The sequence below is a fragment of the Puma concolor genome, chromosome A2 (genome assembly GCF_028749965.1).
Source record: "Puma concolor isolate L17-30 chromosome A2, mPumCon1.1.hap2, whole genome shotgun sequence".
NCBI lineage: Eukaryota > Metazoa > Chordata > Mammalia > Carnivora > Felidae > Puma > Puma concolor.
Window position 1 is genome coordinate 51,919,486 of NC_141668.1, and position 26,022 is coordinate 51,945,507.

Genomic DNA, 26,022 nt, shown 5'->3' on the forward strand with positions numbered 1-26,022 from the left:
TCTTTCTCAAACTTGTTTCTCTTCCCTTTCTCTCTAAATGACATTTTCATCCATACAAGATGAAATTAAATCTTGGGAATCATTCTGGATCCCTTCTCAGCTTCCACAACACCTCATTTTATATCCCAAGCCTCTTTATTCTACAAAAATTGGGCAGTTGTAATGGACACAACCTGATCCTCAAGCCAGTCCCTTTATTTTTTTAATTTTTACTTTCACTTTTTAAAGTAGGCTACACACCCAGTATAGAGCTTGAACTCACAACCCTGAGATCAGGACCTGAGTTAAGATCAAGTTGGCCGCTAAACTGATTAAGTCACCCAGGCATGCCCCCTTTCTCTTCATTCCCACATTTGATTCATTCATACAAATGGTCTTAACCTTCTTTAACCTTTTAGTGCCCTAGGATCTTCACCAGTAAGAGGGGGTCAATCATACCTATCCCCTGAGGCATTCGAGGATTAAATAAGATAAAGTGTGAGAACCACTTAGCACAGTATTCGCAACTGTTAAGGTATTTCTTTTAAGAACTAAAAAAGTTTTAACATGTGCTCATGGAGAATTCATTGTTTGCTTTTATAGCAAAAACACGAACTATAATAAATTCATCAAATGAATATGATTTCATATTTTTGCACTTCAAGTGACCTGTATGATTTCCTGCATTTTCCAACGTAATAAAAATTCTTAGAACACACACACAAAACCCCACTCCCCAAAACCCAACAACATTCAATCCCCACTCCTTAACTATGCTCTATTAGCAGCTATGTTAGGGATTGCCATGTATCTGATGAGTACAGCACATTCATCAGATATACACATTCAGAATCAACTTCCTTGATTGTATTAAGTCAACTACTAGAGCTTTAAGTTGTTCCCCTTGTTTAGTGAACATTCAAAAAATAAAATATAAATTCACGCATTCACCCAAACACAGAAGGGCCTATGTATCATACAGGTTATATACAATACACATATTATTCATATTCTACTTCATATTAGATTCTTTGGCTTGATACCCAATTTTCATATTGGATTAATAAAGCATAAAAAAGCATACTGTAAGGATCAAATATTTGACACAGCCATTTAGCCTTATCCATTAACATACACACACACACAGAAATTTTAAGTAAAATTAAGCACTTGTCTTTATTAGCTTTCTAATTAGCCAACATATGAACCCAACTTGGAGCCTATGGGTGGGGTGTTTAAAACAAACAAAACAAACATGAGTTGATCTTTGTGTAAGAGACAGAAAAGGAAAACATAATGATCAAGCTCAAACTTATGATTTCCTTACATTTTTCTCTCCAACACGTATCTTCATTGCCTAGTTAAGATTCAAACTTGAAACAGAAGATAGTATTTTTAAATGTCTTTAAGTTACCCTAAAGGACTACTTCCCCTTACCGATTTTCATACCTTTCCATTACTGTCCATGTTGTTTACTACATTAACACCTGAGCAGTATCAGGTCCTGTTAGAATTACCAGGAACCAGATTTCTGGTTTATAAATGAGGGATATATAATTTGTCTTCAAACACAAAAGGAAAGCACCGGGTAGGGGAACGGTAGTGAGGAGTCACAGTATTTTTTAAATTCCAGAGGTTTTAGAAGTAGCCTATTGGTAATAAACTCCAGGTCAAAGTTTTCCCTTCTGTTCTGAATGATATGAAACTTGGGAATCTTGCCACACCAATACTTGTTCAGGCATTTGAATAGATTCCAGGCCTTTTATGAGAAAGAAAAACTTCAGTTTTAACTAACATTTTTGTAGTGGCATAAGGTCTTCTTTGATCCATAGGATTAGGCAAACTTTGTTACCCACACATCTCACTTCAAAGGTATTGATGTCCATCTTGGGGAGCAGAAAAACCTAAAACCTGCATCACAATATCCAACAAAATCTCGATTAAAAACCTTACTATAAAAATGACAATGTAAATGAGGAAAATTTAAAAGAATATCCACATAATGTCAACTTCAGGATGGGAGTAGTTTTAAACAAGACAGGATATCCAGAAGACATAAAAACTGGTTAAGAGTGGACCACATTAAAAAAAAAAAATGGTACAATCAAAATATACCGTAAATCATGTCAAAATACAGACAATGGTGAAAAATATTTGCAATCCAAAAAACTTGTGTTAATATTCTTACTATTCCTACCAATCAAAAATTTTTGTAAAATTGGCAATTGATTTCAGATGAGGAAATGGAATTATCATTAAGCATGAAAAGAATACTCAAAAAAATCATAGATATGCCAAATTAAAACATGAAGCCATTGGACTGGCTAAAAAACACGATTATTAATTTGCAGTACAAGTGAGGATATAAGATAAAGGTGACTGATGGGAAGAGTAAATCACTGTAAGCTTGACTTCACTAATAAATGGGAATCCGTCTTTATCTACTTAAGTGCCACCATCATTTTGTCTAAGAATGTTCACTACATTAATAGCAAAAACTACAAATAACCTACCTGGGGCAGTTGGTTAGGTTGGGGAACCTTCATACAACAGCCTACTATGCTCCTATTAAAAATACGTAAAAGCATTTTGATTAATAAGTACAAGGCACTATTGTGACTCACATACATATATTTCTTCTTTACAGAAGCCCATGATTTATCTCTGTATTATAGAAGTAGTAACTGAGACACAGAGAGAAGTAACTCATTGAGACTATGTCATACTGCTGGTTTTATAGATGGAGGGGGCCAGAAACCAAGAAGTGTAGACGGCTTCTAGAAACAGAAAAAGATAAGGAAAACAGATTTTGACATCAGAGCCTTGAGAAGGAAACAGCCCTGCTGACACCTTTCAGCTCAGTGAGACAAATTTCAGACTTCTGACCTCCCAAACGGGTAAGTTTGTGTTGCTTTAAGCCATTAAGATTGATGCAATTTTTTTACAACACCGATAAGAAACTAATACAACATAATAAGGGATAATAAAAGTACTATGTGGACAACATTATTTCCAAAAATGCCTTTACTAAAGTTTAATGTAGGGGCCATCACTTTCTGGTATAAACAGTTAAGTTCTGTATCATCTATGAACCTATTGCTGAGAACAGTGCTAGATCCATAAAAAGATACGTAATAAACATGAATAAATAACAGCTTAGTATAGATATGACTTTTTTATTGAGGTATAATTTGACATTGAACTAGCAGTTCCGGGTATATGACAGGATTAAATATTTGTATATATTGCAAAACGATTACCTTTTCTCTATGGATTTTGGAAATTAGTAGAAAATGTGTCCATCACAACAGGATCAGTCCTATCAGAATAACTTTTTCAGATAGCAGTTTCAACAAACTACATTCTGAGTTATCAAAATTTCACATTAATGATGCAGATTCCTCTTAAGCATCACAAGAAACTAATATTTTTGTGGAAATACATATTCTAGTATGTCTGTAACTCCTAAGCTCAAAAGATCTAAGACATGTACTCTAATGCTTTAATGTTACATTATAAATACACATAAAAGTGATTCAAAGGTATGTGAATGCTCTACTAGAAAAGACAATAAAAAAAAGTCTAACCACATAAAGGAATATAAAACTATTTATTGACCACTGTTTACCAGTATTTACAATAAAGTAAATAATATACAGTTGGATAACATTCTGACTACAAAGTTACTGTTTTTCCTGGTTTCTGCTGAACCAGTAACTCAAATACTGAGAAGATTGAGCCTACATGTAAGGAATGAGTTGGGGTAAAGAAAAAAACATGCAGGTCAAGAATTTAGATTACAGAGGTCTGTCCCCCCATTTATTCCAGCAGGTGCTAAATTGCCAACATCTCTAACCATCTGATTATGATCAGGTTTCCATGAACAAGTTGTAGACATTCCATGAATCATGACCTTTTAGTCCGTGCAGCACAGGGATTTCAACTTCTTCAAAGGGAATGGTTCACCAGAAGGAACCTTTAAATGTCCATTTAACTAAGTTTTGCTTACCTAATTAAAACATACCAGGACTTGTCTGGTTTTTTTCATTTGGGTGGGGAGGTTATTGGTAGTGATAAAATTTTCCTTTCAGGAATCTTGCAAACGAACTTGCATTTGTGTGACTGCAGACATGAATTCTGTTACGGCTGCTTTCAAATTGTCCAATTTAAATTGCTTACATTATGTGTAAGCCCAATTAATTACAAAATTTGAAAGGTTAAGGCTTCAGGAAAACTTTCAATTTAAGTGATTTCTTAGGTTGCTGAAAATGATGGCATCCCAGAAACGTGGGCTTATCCATGGTTATAAAATGCTGTTTTTATTTTGGGGAATGTTAAAAAAAAAAAAAAAAAAGAAAACGATTTACGTATGTATTTTAAGTATATACACACAAAAAAAACCCCCAAATAAACAAAAAACCCAGAATGGTCCTTAGGCATATAGGAGTTAAACACAAATTCTGATTGAAGAACAACTATGAAGATTTCCCCCAACATTTAGAAAAGGTGTTCTCTAAAGCAGGGGAATAATATACCATGGTCTCAAATATTCTTCTCTGATAAAGGAAGCAACTACAGAAAGCTTTTATTTGTTCAAAGTAACCAGTGCTATAGATGCAAAAAACCCCAACAACTCCCCCAATACTACTTCAAAACAAACATATCAAACTTGATTTTCATTAGAATGTTATTTTTTCACACTAATAAACCAAAAAACCAAGACCCAGATTTTATATATATATATAAATATATATAAAAAGCAACACAAACAATTATTGAGCTTCATCTTCCGGACAAGAATGCCAAGTTAGTCTCTCTTCATAAAAAGCAATTACAATCTGAGGACACTTCATATTTGCCTCTTTTGCCAGCACCAAGTCTGCCTCATCTGAATCTTTCCTGTTGTGAGGAAAAAAAATGTTCAGTCAAAAGTCTCAATGATTTTTGTCAACTGCAAGTCTTTCACTTAAGTCGTAATTCAATCAAAAGGTGTTTAAGTGCTTCTGAAGGATTATGTGGTACATGTGACTATGTTCCAATACAACCTCATCTTCCAAAACAAGCCACAGTTTGCCAAATTTTGTTTTAAAACATCATAGCAAAAGAAACTAGAATCATCCTTTCAGCAGATAATTACTACCTCATAATGATGAAAACTATAAAACCTTTTCTAGTTAAGGCTTCACAAATTTAAAACAATCTATTCCTACTTTAAAATAAAACAGCAATCATCTGCACACTTACCATTTCATGAGAAACATTAATTCTCCACTGCTGTCTGTGGCACCAATTATTCGTTCAGGATCAAGACCTCTGGCAAAGCCTCTTGGTTTATCAGCCTGATTAAAAAGATATTGACTATTAAAAAGATATTGACTTTTCATATAGCAAACTAATAATATTAACTTCCAATGTGTTTACATGAAATATAGCTTTCAAATAAAAATCATCCCATAGTGAAAAAGAAATAGCAAGAGAAAAAACCCTTATTTAGTACTAAAACATAATTTCCGTTAACCTTTCAAGAAGCTACAACAAATGTGGGTATCTAAAAGTATTCTAAATTGCAAGTCAAGGTAACAAATACCTTTCCGTATCCTAATATGTCAAAAGACAGAACTGTATGGGCACACAAAAAAATTAATCCCTTTATTTTGCTAACTCATCCGTTAATAATTGTAAATTCTTGAAGATTTCACTTGTCGGTATTAGTCTAAATTACCCACATATTTTAAAAGCACACACAAAACACAAATAGGAAAATAGTAAAAACTTCAAAACTCACACTCATCAGTAATGTAATCAATGTGAATTATAGGAAACCTTATAAAATACTTAGCATAAACCAGTGCTTCTAAAAGTGTGGTTTGAGGACCCCTGGATATTCTAGAGACCATTGGTATGTGTCTGTTTATCTGCAAGGTCCCCTCTTTTCATGTATCTCTGACTTCAGATTATCTTCGTATTATCTCCAAACATTGAGAGCAAATCAGATGCAGAAGTAGAACTATCTTAAGCCAGACATCGAAAAGATTTGCAAAAATGTAAAATGACACTCTTCTCGTTTATTTTTCATGAAAAGTTATGAGCATGCAATAGGTTCTGTCACTGTTAACTGAATACAAGGATTTTAGGAATTTGTTTTATTTCTCATATAGTTAGTATTGATAGTCATAACACACATGAACAAAAGTTTTTGGGGATTCTCAGTAATTTTCTCAAGTATTAAAGGGGTTCTGAGGCCAAAAACGTTTGAGAACTGCCTACGTCGTCAAATCCCTTCTCCCTACCAGACTTTATCTATATCATAGGCTCTGGAGTCAGATTACCTGGGTTAGTTAGAATGAAGACTCTAACCTTTACTGTGTGGCTTTGGGCAAGTTAACCTCTGTGGTTCAGGTTTTCTATAAAACAGGAATAATACTATCTGTCTCAAACGTTTTGTAGTATGCAAAGTACAAATTAAGTTACATAGAACACTGCTGGGCACATTGTAAGAGCTCAAAGTAGGGTTAAGTATTGTTATTAAACAGTGCTTCTTATCAGTATATGGTTGACTTTCTATCTATGCCTATAAATTCTTAACACGTTACCTTTTTGCTTTGGCCACTGAAGCATTCAGAACCAAATATGTCGTCAACCTCTCTGTTTCTCATCTGGGAAATGGGGATAATACCTATAATTTTAATAAACTTGCCATGAAGAAGCACTTGGCATCTAGTTCAAATGATAAAATTTTAAATCCAAAGACCTTAGCAATGCATCTATATTTTCTGTTTAATTCCCAAACCTAAATACTAATTCAGAATCAAGACCTTTTCTCAAATTGATGTTAGGTCAGTAGGTACGGTCAGTATAATGTTTTGGAGTTCAGGGTATAAGCAAGTAGTTATGTGTTTTGCCCAAAGCCACAGAAACATTAGAGAAGCAAAGACCGGATCAAAATATCCATGTACTGAATGAACCAACTATCTCATTTCATGCCCTCCCCCCAACCAAACCCCAAAAAACCATAGAAATAACTTCCATTACTAATGATTATATACTTCAAAATCAAAGTGTTCTTTGGCAATATCCTTGACAAAACAAGGATCTCATGCAGAAGTACTTTCTGGTGGTCAATGCCACTAACAGTCCCTAATCAGGATGTGCCATGTGGATTATTTTTACTACATTGTAAAGGACAGCAATGATCTAATCTTTGTGTTCGTTGTATTTAAGACTGCCAGTCCCGGATCACAGGAAATGGTTTTACTAAGGCTCAAATCCACGAATCTACTCAAAATAACACTAGCATAACAATTTAAGTGGTATAAGCACTTACTGCACATTTATATGATGCAGACTAAATCATCTTTATCCTTTTTTGTCCTAAATATTACGCATTTTAAAAAAGCTTTTCAATGATTTTTAAAGCATTTCAATTTTAAGTATTTTAAATGTACTTTAAAAATCAAGCCATCAACCTTTTACAAAGTTAGTCTGGTGGACAATATTTTACACTTACAGCATCTCTTTTCTTCTTGGATTTGCTATCATCAGATTCACTGTCAGATAAAGATTTTCTTTTTGTGCCATCTTTTTCTTTACCAGCTTTTTGAGAATTAAGAAATGCTTCAATTAACTCTGGACAATCTAAATTTTCTTCAGGTTCCCAAGTATTGTCAGCACTAGGTTCAGTTAAAAAAAAAAAGAAAAAAAATTCAATACAATTCATCACCATCATCCACATCCATTTAATATTTATCTGAAAAAAGTCTGCTGTACTGCAGATGCTTCTTCCCTAGCTCCACATTCTCGAGAAAATCTGCTTATATTTCCTGTCTTTCTCAGCCCCCTATTAATCTGCTGTATTACATCCAAGTTAACTGTACCTGACTCTAGCAGAATAATTAGAGCTAATATTTTTCTAAGTACACCAATAACCCACTTCAGAATTTCTCTGAAAAGGCTTTAAAAATGTGGATTCCTTATTCCCACCCCAAGTCACTTTACCAGATCAGACTATGCCTCAAATTGGGATCTCCAATACTGTGTTTGAAAACACAATTCTAAGGCATTCTTAAATGTGAGACAGAATTGTCAATTTCTGCTGGGTCCTCAAATGGGGTAATGAAGAACGGGTTGGCAACCCAAAAGTCAAATCCAGCTTTTTGTATGTTGGGCAAACTAAGAATAGTTTTCACATTTTTAATTTGTTGGGAAAAAATTTCAAAATGACATTTACGTGAAATTCAAACTTTAGGGCCATACAGTGTCATTAGAACACAGCCATGCTCATTTGTTTAATGTAGTGTCTGCTGCTCCTTCTGTATTATATTTGCAGAGATGAGTAATCATGAGAGACCTATGGTCCACAATGCCTGAAGTATTTACCATATGATTCTTTAAGGAAAAAGTTTGGCAACCCCTGATATAAGGCTGAGATGAGCATTTTCATGTTTTTCAGAAGGACTAGAAGAAAAATGAATAGCAATTACCAATATGAAAGATAATCCTAGTGATAGGCTTGCAACTTTTTTTTTTTTGTAAACGCTATGCCCAATGTGGAGCCAGAACTCAAAACTGCGAGATCATGAGTAGTATGGTTTACAAACGGAACCAGCCAGGCTGGTTAAGACCCCTAGTTTTAACTTTGTGTGCTCTGATCCAAAAAGACTTTACAGAACAGAAAGAAATTAATTTTAGAGATGTTGGAAAACAAAGGTAATGTTAACCTCTGATTGTAACCTGTGTCTTTTGATATGCTGAGACTCTAAAATTGGAAAACCTGAATCTGAGAACAGAGGAGCACAAAAGAGTTGAAGCAGAGCCTCTGTCTAATATAACACAGATCTACGTAACCCTAACCCTTTCTATATGTGGATAATATAGGCTTGTATATTACCTAATACACTGCACAGTTATCTAGCAGGTCTCAATCATAATAATGGCCTTAAGTTTCGGAGAAAGAGGGAGAAAAGGAGTAAGGTTTCTTAATATTTTGATGGGCTGGGTAGAAACAAACAGCATTTAACGTCTCGAGATTCCAAAACAACAAAAAAACCTACCATATGAAGGTAATCAATTCTTTGACACATTCGTTAAATCTAACTTTAAAATAGTTCGGACTTGGGGCACCTGAGTGGCTCAGTCAATTAAGTCTTCGACTCTTGATTTCAGTTCAGGTCACAAACAACACTTTGTGAGAGCGAGCCCTGTAGCTGACAGCTCCCTCTCTCTCCGCACCTCATCCCCATCCTGCACACATTCTCTCAAAAATGAAAATAAAGTAAAATAAAATATGATAAAATAAAAGTTCAGACTTATTTTGCTTTGTTCTCCTACCTGTTGGAAATTTTTCTAGTGGCAAATTACGAATTTATGATGTACACTTTCGCTCAACTAAGAATACTGAAAGGATAAAATAAGAAACCTTCAATCTTCCATTTAACTCGTAATTCCCAAATTGCTTATGGAGGCAGCTTTAAAGGTAAACGGTGGGGCATGTAGTAGGTATCAGATATCTGAAGCCTAATTATTTAACTAGCACACTCCCCCATGTCCACCCCGTTCAGAAAACTGTTGACTATCTTCACTATCCATTTTTTATAAGTCACTGGCCATGGAACCTTGCTGTTTTTGTGGTATTAGGCAAAAGATTCCAAGGAGATTTAGCACAAGCTAAATGTAAGAGTAGAATTTCTGCATGAGTTATTCGCAATACACTATAAAAATTAGGACAACAATTAGCAACGAGGAATATAAAGAACTAAGGAGCTTGAAAAATGCCCTGACTGCTTCTTAGAGATTAGGATACAGTAAACCTAGTGTATGGCGCGGGTCCTGGATTATGATAAGCACTTCTGTTCAACACCCACCAGTCTACCTTATATAGCTTCACACCTTATATAGCACACCCTCCCTATATAAGGAAACGTCAATCAAATATTCTAATTGGTGCAATACTTAACTATCTTAAAATGCATTATACGGTGAACTGCACTCTGTAAATGTGACTCTTCAAGGCAATCGACTAGTTTCAAATATGCTTGGTTACGACTGTAGGCTAAAGACTTGGCTCTTTTTAAACAGCTCTCAATCAAGGTACCCTAGATTGAGGTATCTTTACATTTAAAGAAATCTATGGAGAAACTGATTTTAAAAACTTCAGACTAAAAGCAAACTTTAAATGTCACTTAACTGCAGTTAAACATCTAATAAAAGCACCAGGTTTCTTACTCTGTAAATCCCTTCCACTTCAGGAAATACTCCACCTTCCCATTCACTACACGTCGGTCCAGTACTTTTTCCACCACAAATTCTTCAGGCTCTGCCTCTTCTACTTTTTTACTCTTTCCATTCTGTTTCTTTCCCATTTTTTGCTAAAATAAAACAAAAAAGAGATTTAAGAGACATTTTTTAAAAATTCTGAGTACATTTTAAGGACTAAATTAAAGACTGCATTCGACACCTGTGTTTTTACTTCTATATCCCAGGGGAGACCCTTCTGAAAAGATTAAAGTCAACAAAAGGAATACTTAATTCCATTTTAGCTCAAACCTATCACCCACCCCCCTTCACTGAAATAATACAATCAAAAACACTGGAAAATACTGTTATCTTCTCCGAATCCAATCTCTCATCTAGTCTACAAGACCAAGTTTACTAGAGTTTGCACTCATTTTAACTGCAAAAAGCAACAGACAACTGGAAAAGTACCAGAAGATGACACAAAGAAGAGAGTACTAGTAACAGGTCTTACTGAGCCACAGTCCCATTAAACTATAGCCCCCAGACACTAAAACCCCCTGTATCAATGCAAACACCAACGTTAAGCCTTGATTATACAGAAAAGAGGTAAATGCGGAATGAAAACATGGTTCAGAATCCTGATATCAATTGTAGAGTCAACTAAGGAGACCATGAAGAGGCTAAAAAGGACGCTAGTACTGTTCCGTAATTTCTGTAGATAGTATTACAGATCACGTGGAACAAAGCTATAATGTTGTCACACGAAGATGCCAAAACGCTGGATCATTTTAATTCTCCAATGTGAAAAAATCTTGGTTTCTCAAGAGTCCAAACTGGTAGCCAACAAAATTCATGTAGAGAAGTTTTTAGGTTAGTTTTTTTCTTTACATAATGCTACGAGAGAAGCCAAAAGACCATGCTAAACCCCACACTATTTTCCAATTATTTTAAGTCAGATGTTATGAGGATTGATAAGGGATAAAACAAAAAACTTAAATGGTTAATTAGAAGAGACTAAGGGAGGGAAACCTCAAATGTTAATTCTAAATTCATTTCAGTGGTGCTATTAAAAAAAAAACTAAATTGCTAACACTGAAGTCACCCCTAATACAGCATACAGGCAAAAAAGTTAACCAGCAATACTTCAAGATGGCAAAAAAACATTAAAATTATGGAATTATTCACAAATGTACACACATAGAAGTAATAAAACTCCTCTGGAATTTACAATAACCCAGCAAACACCTGATTTTGTTGGATACCTTCTCTAAGTCAGGCCTTATAATTTTCATTAATTCACATACTGGGTATCACAACCAGTCAGATAGCTTTTTGTTTCTGTACAGTACAAGGAATGGCAGTGAGAGAAATGAAGAACTGGTGTAGACAAAAGTCTATCAGTGATCCTAAATGATAAAATAGCCATCTTCATGAAGATGAGGTTAACAGAATAAAGAGGAAAGCAAAAATAAGCACAAAGAGTGAGAAGAATAAACACTAATAAAACTTGGCACAAAAAATGAAGTATTTACTTCTATGGCACCCATAAGCTACTTACAAATGTTCATTTTTTTCTTTTCAAAAAAAATTCGCCCACTTTCCCACATAAATTAAAAGCACACCTCATCTCTTGAAGTGAAAAGAACTTTCAAGACTGTCAATTTATGATCCCTTGACAAAGGATAAAATGCTTCAGGATCATCAAGTTACAGACATTGAAGACTATCAAAACTGTGCCAGAGCAATAGAGGCATCTATGTGTGCTTTCATCCTCCAAGCCTCAGGGATAGCTAGTTCCTTCTCCTTCCAATACTTGAAGGTCACAGGCAACCGTACAGCCAATTCAATTATCTATACACTTTGGTTTACTGGTTATGGAAGTTGAAGGGCAGTTCAATCCTGACGGGGCATGGAAGATGCTTTGCACTTTTTTCCACTGAGGGCTTTGATGTGAATCTTTTGTGCCACACTTTACATTTCAACATTTGCCAGGATTTGAGTTAAACGTGCAACCTAATGATGGTAAAAATTAAAAATCAGCAACTTGCCTTTTTAGTGTGAAACCCAAGAGAGGAATATACAAACCAAAACCAAATGTTTTACCTTATTTACGTGTTAGCACTCACCTTTAATATGATTGCAATTATTAATGCAATGTGTTAGAATTACTGTGAGAATCATAACGTTGAATTTTGCGATTGGTATATGAATATTTCAATGTTTTAAAAAACCCGTAACAATATGGCTGAGCATACTACGTCTTTACACATTCATAGAACTTTTAACGAAGTATAGGAATGAATGCAAACTTTGGATTTAAGAGAGTGAAAAAATTTAATTGCTCCAAATTTAATTGCTGCAGATCTAGTCTTCTCTCTTCCCAGGACATATGTATGGTTTTGTTCATTTTGTATTTAAAAAACCACATGGCAATGATGTGATTTTAAGGCCTTAATGTATTTTAGAGTAATTAAGCTTGAAATATGACAGTATGACTAAAGTAATTCCCAAGGTTGAATGACTTTTGTCCCAACCTAGGTGTATGAGGAACAACTTCTTTAACCAACACTGAAAATACCTGCTCTCTCTAGAATTCAATATAGGGAGATTTAGGGACTCTTATGCCAACACGCAAGAGCTTTACAGCACTGCCTGTCAATATTCTTCCATGTTGCAAAAGTTTATTTTTATTTCAAGATAAAAATACTCTGTAAAATTCATGTTGCTATCCTCCCAAGATTAGGTTTCTTTAAATGGATTAAGACACTATTAAGCCAAGCCTGTAAGTATCTTAATGTAATGATTTCGTTTTTGCCCCTAATTCTCCCCATAACAACACTGCAGGGAGAGGGGACTGGGAAATACATGTGGATGTAAATATCTCAACCACAGAGATGCAAAGTTATAATTTTGGGGGGAAAAAAATTTGAGTTAGATCCTTACGTATTTTAGGTTTTCATTAACTTACCAATGTAGTTTTATTGGAGGCCATTTTTTATTGCAGACTTGAAGAGCTATTACTAGAAAAATGCATGACAGTTAAAAAGAAGTTTGCACGACACAAAAAAGGTAGGTAAACACAAGTTTTGTTTGGATTCCAACCCCCACTTATGTATCGTATATTTAAAATTTGTACTCAAATCCAGAGATGCAGATTTGAGCTCCTGCCTAAGTTATTAGTGACCTATGCTTGCTGAGTACATCAGTGTTGTAACCAAGTGGATTGAGAAATCCTTATTGGGTACCCTGGTATCTGAGACGGTTTTACAAAGGAAAAAATAGTAGACAAATATTTTTTCCCCAATCTAAATCCCGCTATCAATCCTATCCAGAATTTTTAAAAAAGTCAAATAACTTGTTTCAAAATTCGATGTGATAACCCAAACAATCACAATTATTAAACTACCTTCAATTTTCCCACTAGACCTTGTAACAGTCCAAAGAGGCACCTACATAACCCCAACTTGGTTTCTTTTTAGAACCCCCCCCTTTCTAATCACTAGTTTTAAAAGCTGAAGACAGAAAAAAAACATACTGAGATGCGTGAGTCCCATTTCGTGCCACTTTTAAGACAAACCACCTCTTCAGTCTATCCGCCCCCCATAAGCCCCACCCTGCTTAACCAGGCCCAAACACCCGGCCCCCGCCCCCCACCCGGGAGCGCGGGCCTCGTGGTCAGCGCATCCGCGGGGAGAAACAAAGGCCGCGGCCCGGGGGCTCAAGGGCACTGCACCACTGGGCCCGCGTTCGTCCCCACCCGGCGGCAGCCACGTAACGGAACGCCAGCCGCAGCCTCAGGACAGCGAGCCGTGCTGATGCGGGAGAACGCACCGCCCTCACGGGAGGCCCAAGTCGCCGACCGAGGCCGCGAAGGGGAGGAGGGCCCCTCATCTTGATCGCGGGTGGGGGAGGGGGAAAGGAAATGCGCTTTGTCTAGAAATAAGGCGGCTGTCGCCACGGCTCTCTACCCTCTCGAGGTCTGTCTCGTTCTCCCCCTCCCCCACAACTAACTCCAGGCAGCGGCCCACCGCCAGGCCAGCCGCTGGGTCTCCTCTCGACTCTCCGCTGCTTCCCGCCAGCTCCTGACTCGGGGTCGGGCGGGGAAGGGCGGGAAGCAAGGAACTGGGGTGCGGGGCGAGAATCCCTGGGGCGCAGGTGGTATCTTAAGCACCACCACCGCGTAGAGAAAGAGAAAGAAAGACACCGACTTCACCGCCTCCGAGCTGCTCCGCGTCCCGGGTCTGCGGCGTCTCCGGCCCTGCGCGCCTCAAGCTCCAGCCACATCCGAGGGGGAGGGGGCTGGGGAGCTGCGCGCCGGGCAGCCGCTGGGGGGGGGGGGGGGGGGGTAGGGGAAATGGCACCGCCCACGCCGGGCGGCCGCGAGGGGCGGGGCGGCCGGGTGCGCGCTCCCGGCGGGGGAGGGGCCGCGCGCCGCGCCCGCTGGGAGCCGGTGCCCGGGGCAGGTGGAGGGCGCCAGCGACGGGGCACTTACCGTTCGCGGCGTGGCGCCTGGTGGCCCCCGGAGGGGAGGGAGAGGGAAGTAGGGGCGAGGACAGTGACCGAGCTTCTAGACGGAGGCGTTTCTGTTTCGCAGCTGCAGCGCCTGGCGCCAAAACCGGGCTCCGCCCACTTCCTCGCCCCTGGATGTGGGTGCCTCCAAACGCTAGGGGTGAGGGAGTGAAGAAAAACTTGGGCGGGGAGAATCGGAACTAAGCAGGAGTTCCCCTCTCAAACCACTCTCTCCAAAGACCTCTCTTGAACCTAAGGGGTCGACTCCCAAAGACGTTGGCCAGGGTTGGTGGCGTGTGAAGTGTAACGTGTTGACTAGAAGTCGCTTCGGGTGTTTCCGGAAGGGGCCGAGTCAGTCCTCAGAGCAGGAGGGGAAAATTGGGGGAGGGAAATCGCTAGGGGGAGGCTACAGATTATTCTGGCGGGAGATGAAGGGCGGGGGAGCGAATTAACCGAAGTTTTGCTGCAGGGACCACCTCCCGGCATGAGGGGGCTGGGCTTTAGGGCTGCGGGTTAAGCTCCTCCCGACAGCGTTAATTTCAAACTGCGCGACCGTTTCTCACCTGCCCTGCGCTAAGGCGGGGGCTGGACCCAATTCCATTAGAGAGAACTACGCAGGACTCGAGCCTTCCGCAATTCACTGAGCCCATTTACGCAAGTGACGTCAAGCACTGCTACTGGCTGCTAGGGGGGGGAGGAGTACGTACCTGGCGTAAGGAGGGCGTAGAGCGTTCCCGCCATTGGCGGCGGTTAGGGCGTTTACGCAACGGCCTGACGTAGGGGAAGACGCGTTGGTCGGGGGGAAGGTTCTAGAAAAGCGGCGGCAGCGGCTCTAGCGGCAGTAGCAGCAGCGCCGGCTCCCGTGTGGAGGTGCTCTTAGCGGTGTTGTTTCTCGAGCAGCAGCAGCTCTCACTACAGCGCCAGGACGAGTCCGGTTCGTGTTCGTCCGCGGAGATCTCTCTCATCTCGCTCGGCTGCGGGAAATCGGGCTGAGGCGACTGAGTCCGCGATGGAGGTAACGGGTTTGAAATCAATGAGTTATTGAAAAGGGCATAGCGAGGCCGTTGGCGCCTCGGTGGAAGTCGGCCATCCGCCTCCGTGGGAGAGCGGCGGTGAAACTGGGCCACTTCAAAAGCGGCTCGTCTCAGGATATTTTTGAGGAGAGGTCGTTAGCGGAGGCCGGGTTGTGAACAGTATCTTCCCCACCCTCAGCCTGCCGGCGCCATTTCCCTTTGCTGGGGGTGGGGGATGGGGAACTTCCACATGGCGGACGCAGTCCTGGTTTGGCGAAAAGTGGGGCGCGGAGGCGGAAATTCTTACTCCCTTTTCAAAGCACGCTGATTTGGGGGCTCTGGCGTCCCCGCGTTTGAGCTTTTCGGCGGGCTTCGGATCCTCCGGAGCGAGGCTGCGGAGCTTCCCCTCCCCCCCTCCCGGGAACCGGATTTGGCGGCCGCCATTTTCATTCCTTTCCTTCCTCGCAGCGTTTTTCTTTTCAGTCTTTGGATTCTGCTAGTTTCGTTCCTTTACGGAAGAAGAGAAGTGGTTAACTATTTTTCTTTGTTTTCGGGTTGTTCTCATGCCGTTTCGGGGTGGATTCCGAGGGTTTGGGGGAGCTTGGATCTTTAAAGTCCTGCGCAGCTCGTTAGAGGCTCTTTGCTTTCCCCTCGATGAAATGGCGCCATTGCGTTCAGAAGCCACACCGAAGAGCGGGCGGGTGGGGGAGTCGGTTCCCCGGGGCTGGTTCGCACCGGTGTAAGAGAAGGTAAAACGACCTAGGGTGTCGGGCCGAGTTTTAAGGGAAGCCATATTACAAAGAGAACATTTTGTTTTCCAGCCCTCGCTTTTTGGGTAACGGTTTTATCGGAGTCTGCGGTGACTTAAAAGCTAGTTGAATTGCAGGAAACTTTAGACCTAAAAAGGGGAGCCATTAAGTTAGTACCTATTGGGGGGGCAGTGGGGACGGGGGTGGGGGGGTTGGTTTCACGATCCCGTAAGGATTCCTTGAATTGTAAGATATTCGTGGTAAATAACGTTTTTGCTGGGAAATGTAATCTTTCCTGGGTAAGACTAGAGGGTCTTGTGATAAGCTAGAAATTAAGAGGGAAGTAAAATAAAAACTTTTGGTCTTCAGTTAAAACGTGGCTCAGTCTTTCATTGCTTTTAACGGCTACGTACAAAACTTGTTTTCAGGCTTGGCCACTATGTATTTGAACTTTGTCATTTGCTTTTCTCATTTATGTTTGCTATGATGGTTGATCATTACTTGATAAGCAAAAGGTCTCCAACGAAGGGGGCCTGGTTGGGTATTTTCTTTCTTAAGCACGCTTATAAAATAACTTTGTTTGTAATCGATAGTGGACATCGGGTAAGTTTGGAAAAACTGAGGTAAGTAATGAGTTTTTGCCTTTTGTTAGTGATGTGTAAAAGTTGTTGTAAATGTGCTTTTATATTTGCGTAGTTTATTTGGGTTGTAAAAACTGATTTATAGTAGACTAAGTTAAGTAAAATTAGGTTAATTTAAATATCAGTGTGTCAGATAATCATTTAACAGGTCTTTTGAGGGCTTTAGGAGGTAGTTTGAGAATTTGTTGAGCTTTAAAAAATATAATTCTGAGAACAGAGGAAAAAAAATCTCTAATTGTATACTTACCACTATTTTTTTGAGCTGTTGGGGAATTTTCGTGCATAGAAGTAGTAACCTCCACGGGCCTGAGCTGTATGTAGTACTAGCTGGTAATAAAGTCTCTTGTTGTATGGAAAATTTTATTTGACCTTTGATTTGTATTATAGACTCACAGCAGATGTTTCTGGGCACTATGACCTATTCTGGCTTCTGAATACCTGTTTTAAATTTTTATCCTAGTTATCTGAAAACGAAGCATAACAACCCATCTTAATTGAGAGCCGAAGATACCGGCTGTTAATGCAACATATATTTGCTCGGTGGTTTAAAGGGGTTAACGTTTTTTCTGCCCAGGTTTCCGGTCCCCCCCCCCCCCCCCCCCCATGTAAAATTGGAGACACTTGTGCTTTGTAGTCTGCCAGATGGCCGTTAAGGTCGATAACTCGAGTTTTGGGGTTTTTTTTACTGCATGAATGAAGTGTAAATTGTGGTAATACAAAAACTAAGTTAACAGTGGTCATTTAAGCTTTTATCGTTCTTGAAAAGTGAGATTACAGCAACATTGTACTGCATTTATATACGGTTCAGTAATATACTAGATTTTTTTGTGTTTTGTAAATGCCAAATACAAGCATGCCCACAAAAAATCAGTTATGTTAAAAACTTCTAAAGCTCTGAACACTGTTAGTCATAAAAGGTATTTCTCCCTTGGTCAGAAGAGAGAGGCAGATTTTATAGGGATGTTTTGGTAAATGCATTGAATGTTTAAGGGTTTTTTTTTCTCATGGAGAGTTGGTGTATGGGGGGGAAGAATGATTTTTACAAGGTTTGGTGGTGTGTGGGGTTTTTTTTTTTTTTTTTTTTTTTTTTTTGGACTGAAATACATAAGAATCACCACCAGAGGGAGCAGTAAAGGGAAAATAAATGTCAGTTTTAGATACTGAATCCTGAAATGGTAAATTGTGAGTTATAAGAACCAACAGTTCTTTATGTTTTAAAAGAAAAAGTGTTTACAATGAGTATTTAAAAGGCACTTTATTTGTTGTGGACATTAGGATTGAATCTAAAGTTAGTAACAATCCTTTAAACTTTCAATGACCAAGGACTAGGTTTGCTCCTCTCTCTACAGAAATTTTTTTTTAAGATTAAGGCATGTTAAAATAATTTAATGTCAAGTAAATTTGGATCAAGCATTAATGACTTTGAAACTTGTGTAGTAGTTCAGCTGAGGCAATTTTTTTGGTGTAACGCAACTAATATGCAGTTTAACATATGGTTTAAATTTGATGTAAGTTTTTTTTTTCCCCCCCAGAAAACTTTAGAAACTGTTCCTTTGGAGAGGAAAAAGGTACTCTGCCAGCAGGTCACCTCATATTTAAGAATTTAATTTCCTGCATACAAAGAGGAAATGTAAATAAAAATTGAAATGATGTTTTCCTTTGCAGAGAGAAAAGGAACAGTTCCGTAAACTTTTTATTGGTGGCTTGAGCTTTGAAACCACAGAAGAAAGTTTGAGGAACTACTACGAGCAATGGGGGAAACTTACAGACTGTGTGGTACGTTATTAAATGTAAAAATGTCTATAGATGCTAGTCTTTCAACTTTTGGACTCCTAAGTTTAACGTGTTGAGTAAGATATTTTTAAAGCCAGGTTCATGAAAATTGCTCGTCATTCAAACTGCTTTTTCATAACACAAGTAATAAGAAGAAATGCTAAAGTTTCCCCTTTGTTGTTGTTGTTGTTGTTTTAAGGTCATGAGAGATCCTGCAAGCAAAAGATCAAGAGGATTTGGTTTTGTAACTTTTTCGTCCATGGCTGAGGTTGACGCTGCCATGGCTGCAAGACCTCATTCAATTGATGGGAGAGTGGTTGAGCCAAAACGTGCTGTTGCAAGAGAGGTGAGCAAAATAGAACTTTGTCAGTAAATATGAAAATAACTAAGTTTTATACGTAACTTAAATCTTGCCACTTTAAAGCTCTGTCAGTCTTGTGTCTCTTGATTTTCCTAGATTTGCCTACTTTTCTGAAACTAGTTTTTTAGTTATAAGCTATTGCTTTAGGTGGTATTTTATCATAGAGTAGAAACTACTTTTGGTACCTAGATATTGTGCTCTAAATCATGTTTTGGTTTGTTAAGGTAGTTTCTTTTTTTCCTTTTTCAGGAATCTGGAAAGCCAGGGGCTCACGTAACTGTGAAGAAGCTGTTTGTTGGTGGAATTAAAGAAGATACTGAGGAACATCATCTTAGAGATTACTTCGAAGAGTATGGAAAGATTGATACCATTGAGATAATTACTGATAGGCAGTCTGGAAAGAAAAGAGGCTTTGGATTTGTTACCTTTGATGATCATGATCCCGTGGATAAGATTGTGTGTAAGTGTCTATAAGCTCTAGGTGTATGGCTGTTTTCATTAATTTTTGGGTTTGTTTGTTAGAAGGTAAATTGTACAAGCTGTTGGTAAAGAATATTGATGTAATAGAGTACGAATTTTTCATTCCAGTGCAGAAATATCATACCATCAATGGTCATAATGCAGAAGTAAGAAAGGCTCTGTCTAGACAAGAAATGCAGGAAGTCCAGAGTTCTAGAAGTGGAAGAGGAGGTAACGTCTAACTTGTTTATTTTACTGTATTTTATTTTATTTTTTTAAGATTTGTTTAATAAAATGCCTGTTACTAACCTGGTTGTTCATTGCAGGCAACTTCGGTTTTGGAGATTCTCGTGGTGGTGGTGGAAATTTTGGACCAGGCCCGGGAAGTAACTTTAGAGGAGGATCTGGTAAGTTCACCTGCGTGAGTAGAAAGGTGAATATGCTTGTTTAAAAACTTAGTTTTAATTAGATTCAGGAAATCCAGTGTTTTTGAAGGGTTAAGTAGGTTGTATTACGCTGGGATATTCTCAATTGGTCAGGTAAGAGGTTATAGCTAAAAGCATAATTTTCTAAATTCTAATCCAGAACAATCCATTGCAGACATCTTTTTAAGGTAATCAACTTTTTAAAAAAATTAGGTGCTACTACAGTTACTTTAAAAAATGAGGGACCCCCTGAATCAGGAGTGAAAATATTGTGGAGGCTTTGTGTATTTGTTGTTGTTTTTGGCTTTAGGTTTCAGATTTGTTTGGCTTGGCTTACTAATGTGATGAGGTGCCAACAGAAAACCAGTTGTTTCTCTCACCCAACTTCATTCTTTATAGATAAATGGAATCTCTTAAATTGAGACTTGCCAAGTCTGAGCCTCTTGTTTAGGCAGTTATTCTCATGAGATCTAATTACACAATTTGTGTTTTAAGAATAAACCAGTAAACACCAGTGTTCTGGCACAAGGAGGTTGGTTCCTGATAATTTTCATTGAGAGGTACTAATAAAGAGGGTGGAGGAAAGCAGGAAGAGAAATTAAATAGGGTGGACAGGATTTAATAACGTTTTTCCTGTTTCTAACAGATGGATATGGAAGTGGTCGCGGATTTGGGGATGGCTATAATGGGTATGGAGGAGGACCTGGAGGTCAGTTTCTTTCACATACGGTTTTTGTGACTTAAAGATTTAAACCCTATTTGTGTTTGTCCAGTTAAGTGTGTACATAAAATTTTAAGTGTTTTGCATTTTATGTTTTGTAAAGGGCTTAGGTGATAGTGTTTCAATTATTTGGCTATTCCTTCATAATTTGCATTTTTTTATGGAAAGGATATTTTTGCTTGTAGGTGTTTACAGGTTGCAAATTATTTCAGTGGATTTTAAGTTAGAATTTATAGATGCTGTCATACTATATCCCATTGTTTCTCAAGCAAAATAATTAGATATGTATTTCATGTGCTGTTTTCCTGAAAAACTACAAACCAATAGATGTGATCATGGTTAACATGTCAGAGGAAGTATATGTAAGCAGTTGTGTTGTTTTAGTCTCTTACCAAGGTTAAGTCCATAAGATAACTTGTAAAAAGTCACCAAAAGGATTTCTAAAATACACAACATTCTTCCTGGGTTTAGCTAAGTTGTGAATTACTGTTACGTAATAAATGTATTAGATATATGTTCTGTTGGAGTACAGGAAAGTTAATATTTGCTGACAAATATCCTATTAAGAAAGGGATATTATAAACTGAGCTAGTAGTAGACGCGATTGCTGGTTTTGCCACTCCTTAAGCGTAACTGAGTTACTCCAACATCTCAACTGTTTCAATTCTGCTTTGAAGTCCAGATATTAATTGGTATTAAGAGAAAGAGGAGTTCTTGCACCTCAATAATTTGAGACTACCATTGTAAGTTTTTTAATTAGATGCAAGTTTGCTAATTTCTGGTCCTCCCCCCATTTCTACTCAGAAGGGTGTTGTGGGTATATTATTTAAGAGACATGGTTATTTATCAGGAAGCATGTTTGGAATTTAATATTTTGGACCAGCAGAGGTGTGTGGCTTTTTTATCCCGCTTGCCTATGCTTCTCGTCTGCCCCCACCCCCCAATCCTTACACAAAATACAAACTTTTGAAAGTACCTGTACGAATCTTTAGTATCTTTAGTGTTAGGGGAGAACGGCTATGGCATTGCAAGTATTGGTCTCTGTAAAGGTTTTTATCCCGTTGGTTGTGAGGAGGTGTTCCCTGCCTCTAAATGTTTATCAAGCATACGTACTCTATTCTGCCCTTGAGGCTGTTACGGAAGAGGTTTTGTAGAACAAATATTTTGCTTATAAGAATGTGTTTTGGAAAAGTTGGAAATGGGTGTGATAAGATAGTTCAAATGGTATTGAAAATACTAAGTAATTACTTAAAGGCTTATTTTATAATAGGTGGCAATTTTGGAGGTAGCCCTGGTTATGGAGGAGGAAGAGGAGGATATGGTGGTGGAGGACCTGGATATGGCAACCAGGGTGGGGGCTACGGAGGTGGTTATGACAACTATGGAGGAGGTAATAACTTCACCTGCAACCTTTATGTGGGAATTTGGATTGGAATTAAAATGATTTAACAAGTGAGATTTTTATTTCAATGTTGTCAATAGTTGCCTTATACTGTAGAGTTGTAGATAGGTGTTTTGCATTTATTCTGATTGTTTTTATGGGAGATTTTGTCCTAAATATTTAGCATATGTTGCTAGTTGAATGTTGGAATATGTTATTTTGAAAGTCATGATGCAAAACCTATTCTTCCGATTTTTTCACAGGAAATTACGGAAGTGGAAATTACAATGATTTTGGAAATTATAACCAGCAACCTTCTAACTATGGTCCAATGAAGAGTGGAAACTTTGGTGGTAGCAGGAACATGGGGGGACCATATGGTGGAGGTAATTTATAAGGTTCTTTAAATTATTTTGTGTGATTAAAGGATTAGTCTTAAGATACTTTAATTGCTAGTTTGAGTAATATTTCCATTATAACTAAAATGATAGGATTGGATATTCAGTGGTATAGAATATTTAGGACTTAAAAAAGTAGGTTAGACACTTCAGGTGGGGCTCTTTTTCTTTGGCTGATTACTTTTTAAAAAGCCAAATAAAATTGAGCACATTGCAAGCTATATTAAATTCTATGTTTCTCTTTGAAAGTTAAATCACAAACCTTTATTTCACAGTATTAATAAGCTCTTAAAGTTTTCAGTAGAACCAAACCGGTTTTTTGTCCTTTTTTTTTTTTTTTTTTTATCTTACTCCAAATGATTGTGGTAGATCATGTTCTCAATTGTAAAGGGCAAATTAACCTTTTTGTGAGTCTGGATAAATCATTTCCCGAGTAATAGGTTGACTAGAAGCAGGTAACAGGTTATGAGCTGCTTGTTTCAAGGAGTGTATATCTATAAAATAGAAATCGGTTATAGTTACTATTAGGCTGATTGCAGAAAATGGGAGTAAATTTGCTTTCTCTTGCTGTTTTTAACAATTCTAGGAAACTATGGTCCTGGAGGCAGTGGAGGAAGTGGGGGTTATGGAGGGAGAAGCCGATATTGAGCTTCTTCCTATTTGCCATGGGTAAGTAGCTTTTGAGTTTTACCTTATTATTGTCTTGGGAGATCTAGCTGCCAGGAGTAAAAGCTTTTTAGGATCATGTTATCTTTCCTTAAAATCTGGTTAGATGGATAATTTCATAACCTATTTTTTTTTTACTCTTTACTTCTGTTGAAACAGGCTTCACTGTATAAATAGGAGAGGATGAGAGCCCAGAGGTAACAGAACAGCTTCAGGTTATCGAAATAACAATGTTAAGGAAACTCTTATCTCAGTCATGCATAAATATGCAGTGATATGGCAGAAGACACCAGAGCAGATGCAGAGAGCCATTTTGTGAATGGATTGGATTATTTAATAACATTACCTTACTGTGGAGGAAGGATTGTAAAAAAAAAAAAAAAAATGCCTTTGAGACAGTTTCTTAGCTTTTTAATTGTTGTTTCTTTCTAGTGGTCTTTGTAAGAGTGTAGAAGCATTCCTTCTTTGATAATGTTAAATTTGTAAGTTTCAGGTGACATGTGAAACCTTTTTTAAGATTTTTCTCAAAGTTTTGAAAAGCTATTAGCCAGGATCATGGTGTAATAAGACATAACGTTTTTCCTTTAAAAAAATTTAAGTGCGTGTGTAGAGTTAAGAAGCTGTTGTACATTTATGATTTAATAAAATAATTCTAAAGGAAATTGTGTAATTATAGACTTTTTATTTTAAATAAGTTAAGGAGTGGGTAGTATAATTAAGGTCCTTTGCAAAGTTGTTGTTATATTTGTGTAAGATAAATGCTGGTCAGATATAAGTGTGTTGTCTGCAATTCATCAGGATTAAATTATCTAGATAACTTAAGGGATATCTCTGCAAAGAGAAACACCTTTTTAGATCTTTTAGATGCTGCTTCTTCAATGCAAGGAAAGGAAATAACCCCAGCGAGGTACTCTTCAGGGATACAGGTCTAGTACAAGAGAACTCTTGACGGCTACTAAGTTCAGCCAGTCTTAAAAAACTGTGCTGTTTCTACAAAGCTTTAACTACAGTAGTTTATAAGGATGACAACGAAAGCTGAGGGTGTAGAGCAAAATAGTTCTAAGCTTCAGTTAAACTTCTTTAGGTAAGATCTTATTTACTTTTCCTTTCTTAATTTTCCTCCCCAAAAGATAAACTAATACTACTCTTCAATGGTCTTTCAGTATAGTGGTTCTTATGTAGTTTAACATAGCTATAAATTTGAGTTTAACAATTTATAAACTCAAGAGAATCTTATAAACCCTGTTTTCCAATCTGTCATTTACTTAAATTATTTTGGTTGTTTTTTTCCCCCCTTTTTTCCCTTCTTTCCCACCCCCTCCTCCCTCTATGAAGATTCAGGTGCTTAACATATCATTTTTTTCCCTGCTGGAATTTAGCATTGATATGAACCATGGACAAGTATATTCTGCTGCCACAAAGACTGTAAAGTGCTTCATTTCAACAGCTGAGGCGCAAGCCAAGTGATCATTAATAAAGCTTTTCTTGGTTCCTTCAGTGGTGTTGGTAGTAAAATGGTAGGTAAAAGTTAGGCTGCAAGTTCAATAAATCATGAAATTACCCATCATTACACCCTTGTGTATTCACATTTCTTGGATCAAGCATTTTGAGTGAACTAGTGGTTTTTATTAAAAATAAAGAATTTTGTTCTTCTGTTATATGGTTGTTCCTAGTTGTACATGCTTATCAGGGTCAGGCTCAGGAGAAGGTAGGGTAAAATGGTTGAAACTTTTCAGATGATAGTTTATATTTATGAATAAAGTGTCTACATTATAAATCCTGTATGTATCAAGTACTAAATATTTAGGTTTAAATGTGGTAATTCTTTCCAATCCCCTACCTTATAGGAGAGATGTAGGTTGGCTGCTGAAATTCATTTTTAAGTGTCAACAGTTTGATTTGCCTGGCTTTATTGCCTTTTCAGGAATGTGATTATCAGGGCTTATTCTACTGTATGCACCAGTGAGTCTTCTTTGATCCTAAGACCACCACTGAAGTTATTTAGGTTCTTTGGACAAACATGATAAACTTCTTCAGATACTTTTTTTTTCCTTTGGCAGGAAGGTGTCTTGCTGCAGGTAACTAATGAAGAAGTGGTCAACCACAGAGTCTTCAAGAAATAAGAAATACTGTACCATCTGAAAGTAGTTCTTGTTGGTGCCTTCATTTAAAAAAAAAGCACTTTAAGATTAAAGGGAAATGTTTTCTGATAAAATACATCATTTAGTACAGGTTCTTAATATAAAACCATTACAAATTGAGTACTGTTTGTAAAAGAGTAACATCAAGTAAGCTAGAGAGAGAAATGTATCATGTTTTAAATTAGGTTTTGTGAGTAGACAGATTAAAATTCTATTTTAAATATAAAGTTTATAAAATAAACAGTTTTGTATTCAAATACTTGGTGTAATGTTTACACATAAAATGTGTGAATCTTGTTCTATCAACTTACAGTTGTCTAAAAGATTGCCATCCCCTAGAGTTTTAAAGCAGTTTCACCAATCTATGCATATTGCCATTTTTATTTCAATATTGATAGTCAAGAAAAGCATTGTGGACATTATTGGCTGTCCCTAATAAAATGCCATTCTTTTTATACTGTACATTCAGCGTTTGAATACTGCTCTAGTTTTCTCGCTTTACCTTGTTATGTTTAACATTGCTGGTGGCGTTTTTGCAAATATTTTAAACAACTAGAGTGGTCCCAGTTAAGG

The 26,022-nt window shown here is 37.8% G+C and overlaps 2 protein-coding genes across 8 annotated transcripts; one reads left to right on the top strand and one right to left on the bottom strand.

Annotated features, from left to right (window-relative positions):
• Positions 1–3,570: 3,570 nt before the first annotated feature.
• CBX3 (chromobox 3) lies at positions 3,571–14,990 on the bottom strand. Of its 3 annotated transcripts, XM_025929610.2 has the most exons (6): positions 14,421–14,541; positions 13,181–13,232; positions 10,201–10,343; positions 7,487–7,649; positions 5,224–5,318; positions 3,571–4,878 (listed from the first exon to the last, which is right to left on the bottom strand). In XM_025929610.2, the coding sequence occupies exons 2-6, from the start codon at positions 13,202–13,204 to the stop codon at positions 4,752–4,754; spliced, it is 552 nt and encodes a 183-aa protein (XP_025785395.1). In that variant the 5' UTR covers positions 13,205–13,232; positions 14,421–14,541; the 3' UTR covers positions 3,571–4,751. The 3 variants fall into 3 exon arrangements, with proteins under 3 accessions (XP_025785395.1, XP_086550192.1, XP_025785396.1); XM_086694066.1 differs by lacking the exons at positions 13,181–13,232; positions 14,421–14,541 and adding an exon at positions 14,705–14,990; XM_025929611.2 differs by lacking the exon at positions 13,181–13,232.
• A 542-nt stretch (positions 14,991–15,532) lies between these two features.
• On the top strand, positions 15,533–25,911 carry HNRNPA2B1 (heterogeneous nuclear ribonucleoprotein A2/B1). 5 transcript variants are annotated; one of them, XR_003224131.2, is made up of 13 exons: positions 15,533–15,736; positions 18,657–18,692; positions 18,790–18,900; positions 19,097–19,243; positions 19,508–19,718; positions 19,847–19,948; positions 20,044–20,124; positions 20,789–20,851; positions 22,134–22,253; positions 22,508–22,630; positions 23,229–23,311; positions 24,688–24,825; positions 25,369–25,911. XR_003224131.2 is itself a non-coding variant. In XM_086694037.1 (12 exons), exons 1-11 carry the CDS (start codon positions 15,731–15,733, stop codon positions 23,288–23,290), a joined length of 1,062 nt encoding a protein of 353 aa, XP_086550163.1. In that variant the 5' UTR covers positions 15,533–15,730; the 3' UTR covers positions 23,291–23,311; positions 25,369–25,911. The 5 variants fall into 5 exon arrangements, 4 of the variants coding, with proteins under 4 accessions (XP_086550163.1, XP_025785615.1, XP_025785613.1 ...); XM_086694037.1 differs by lacking the exon at positions 24,688–24,825; XM_025929828.2 differs by lacking the exons at positions 24,688–24,825; positions 25,369–25,911 and adding an exon at positions 23,468–23,970 and having other exon boundaries at positions 15,534–15,736.
• The last annotated feature ends 111 nt before the right edge of the window (positions 25,912–26,022 follow it).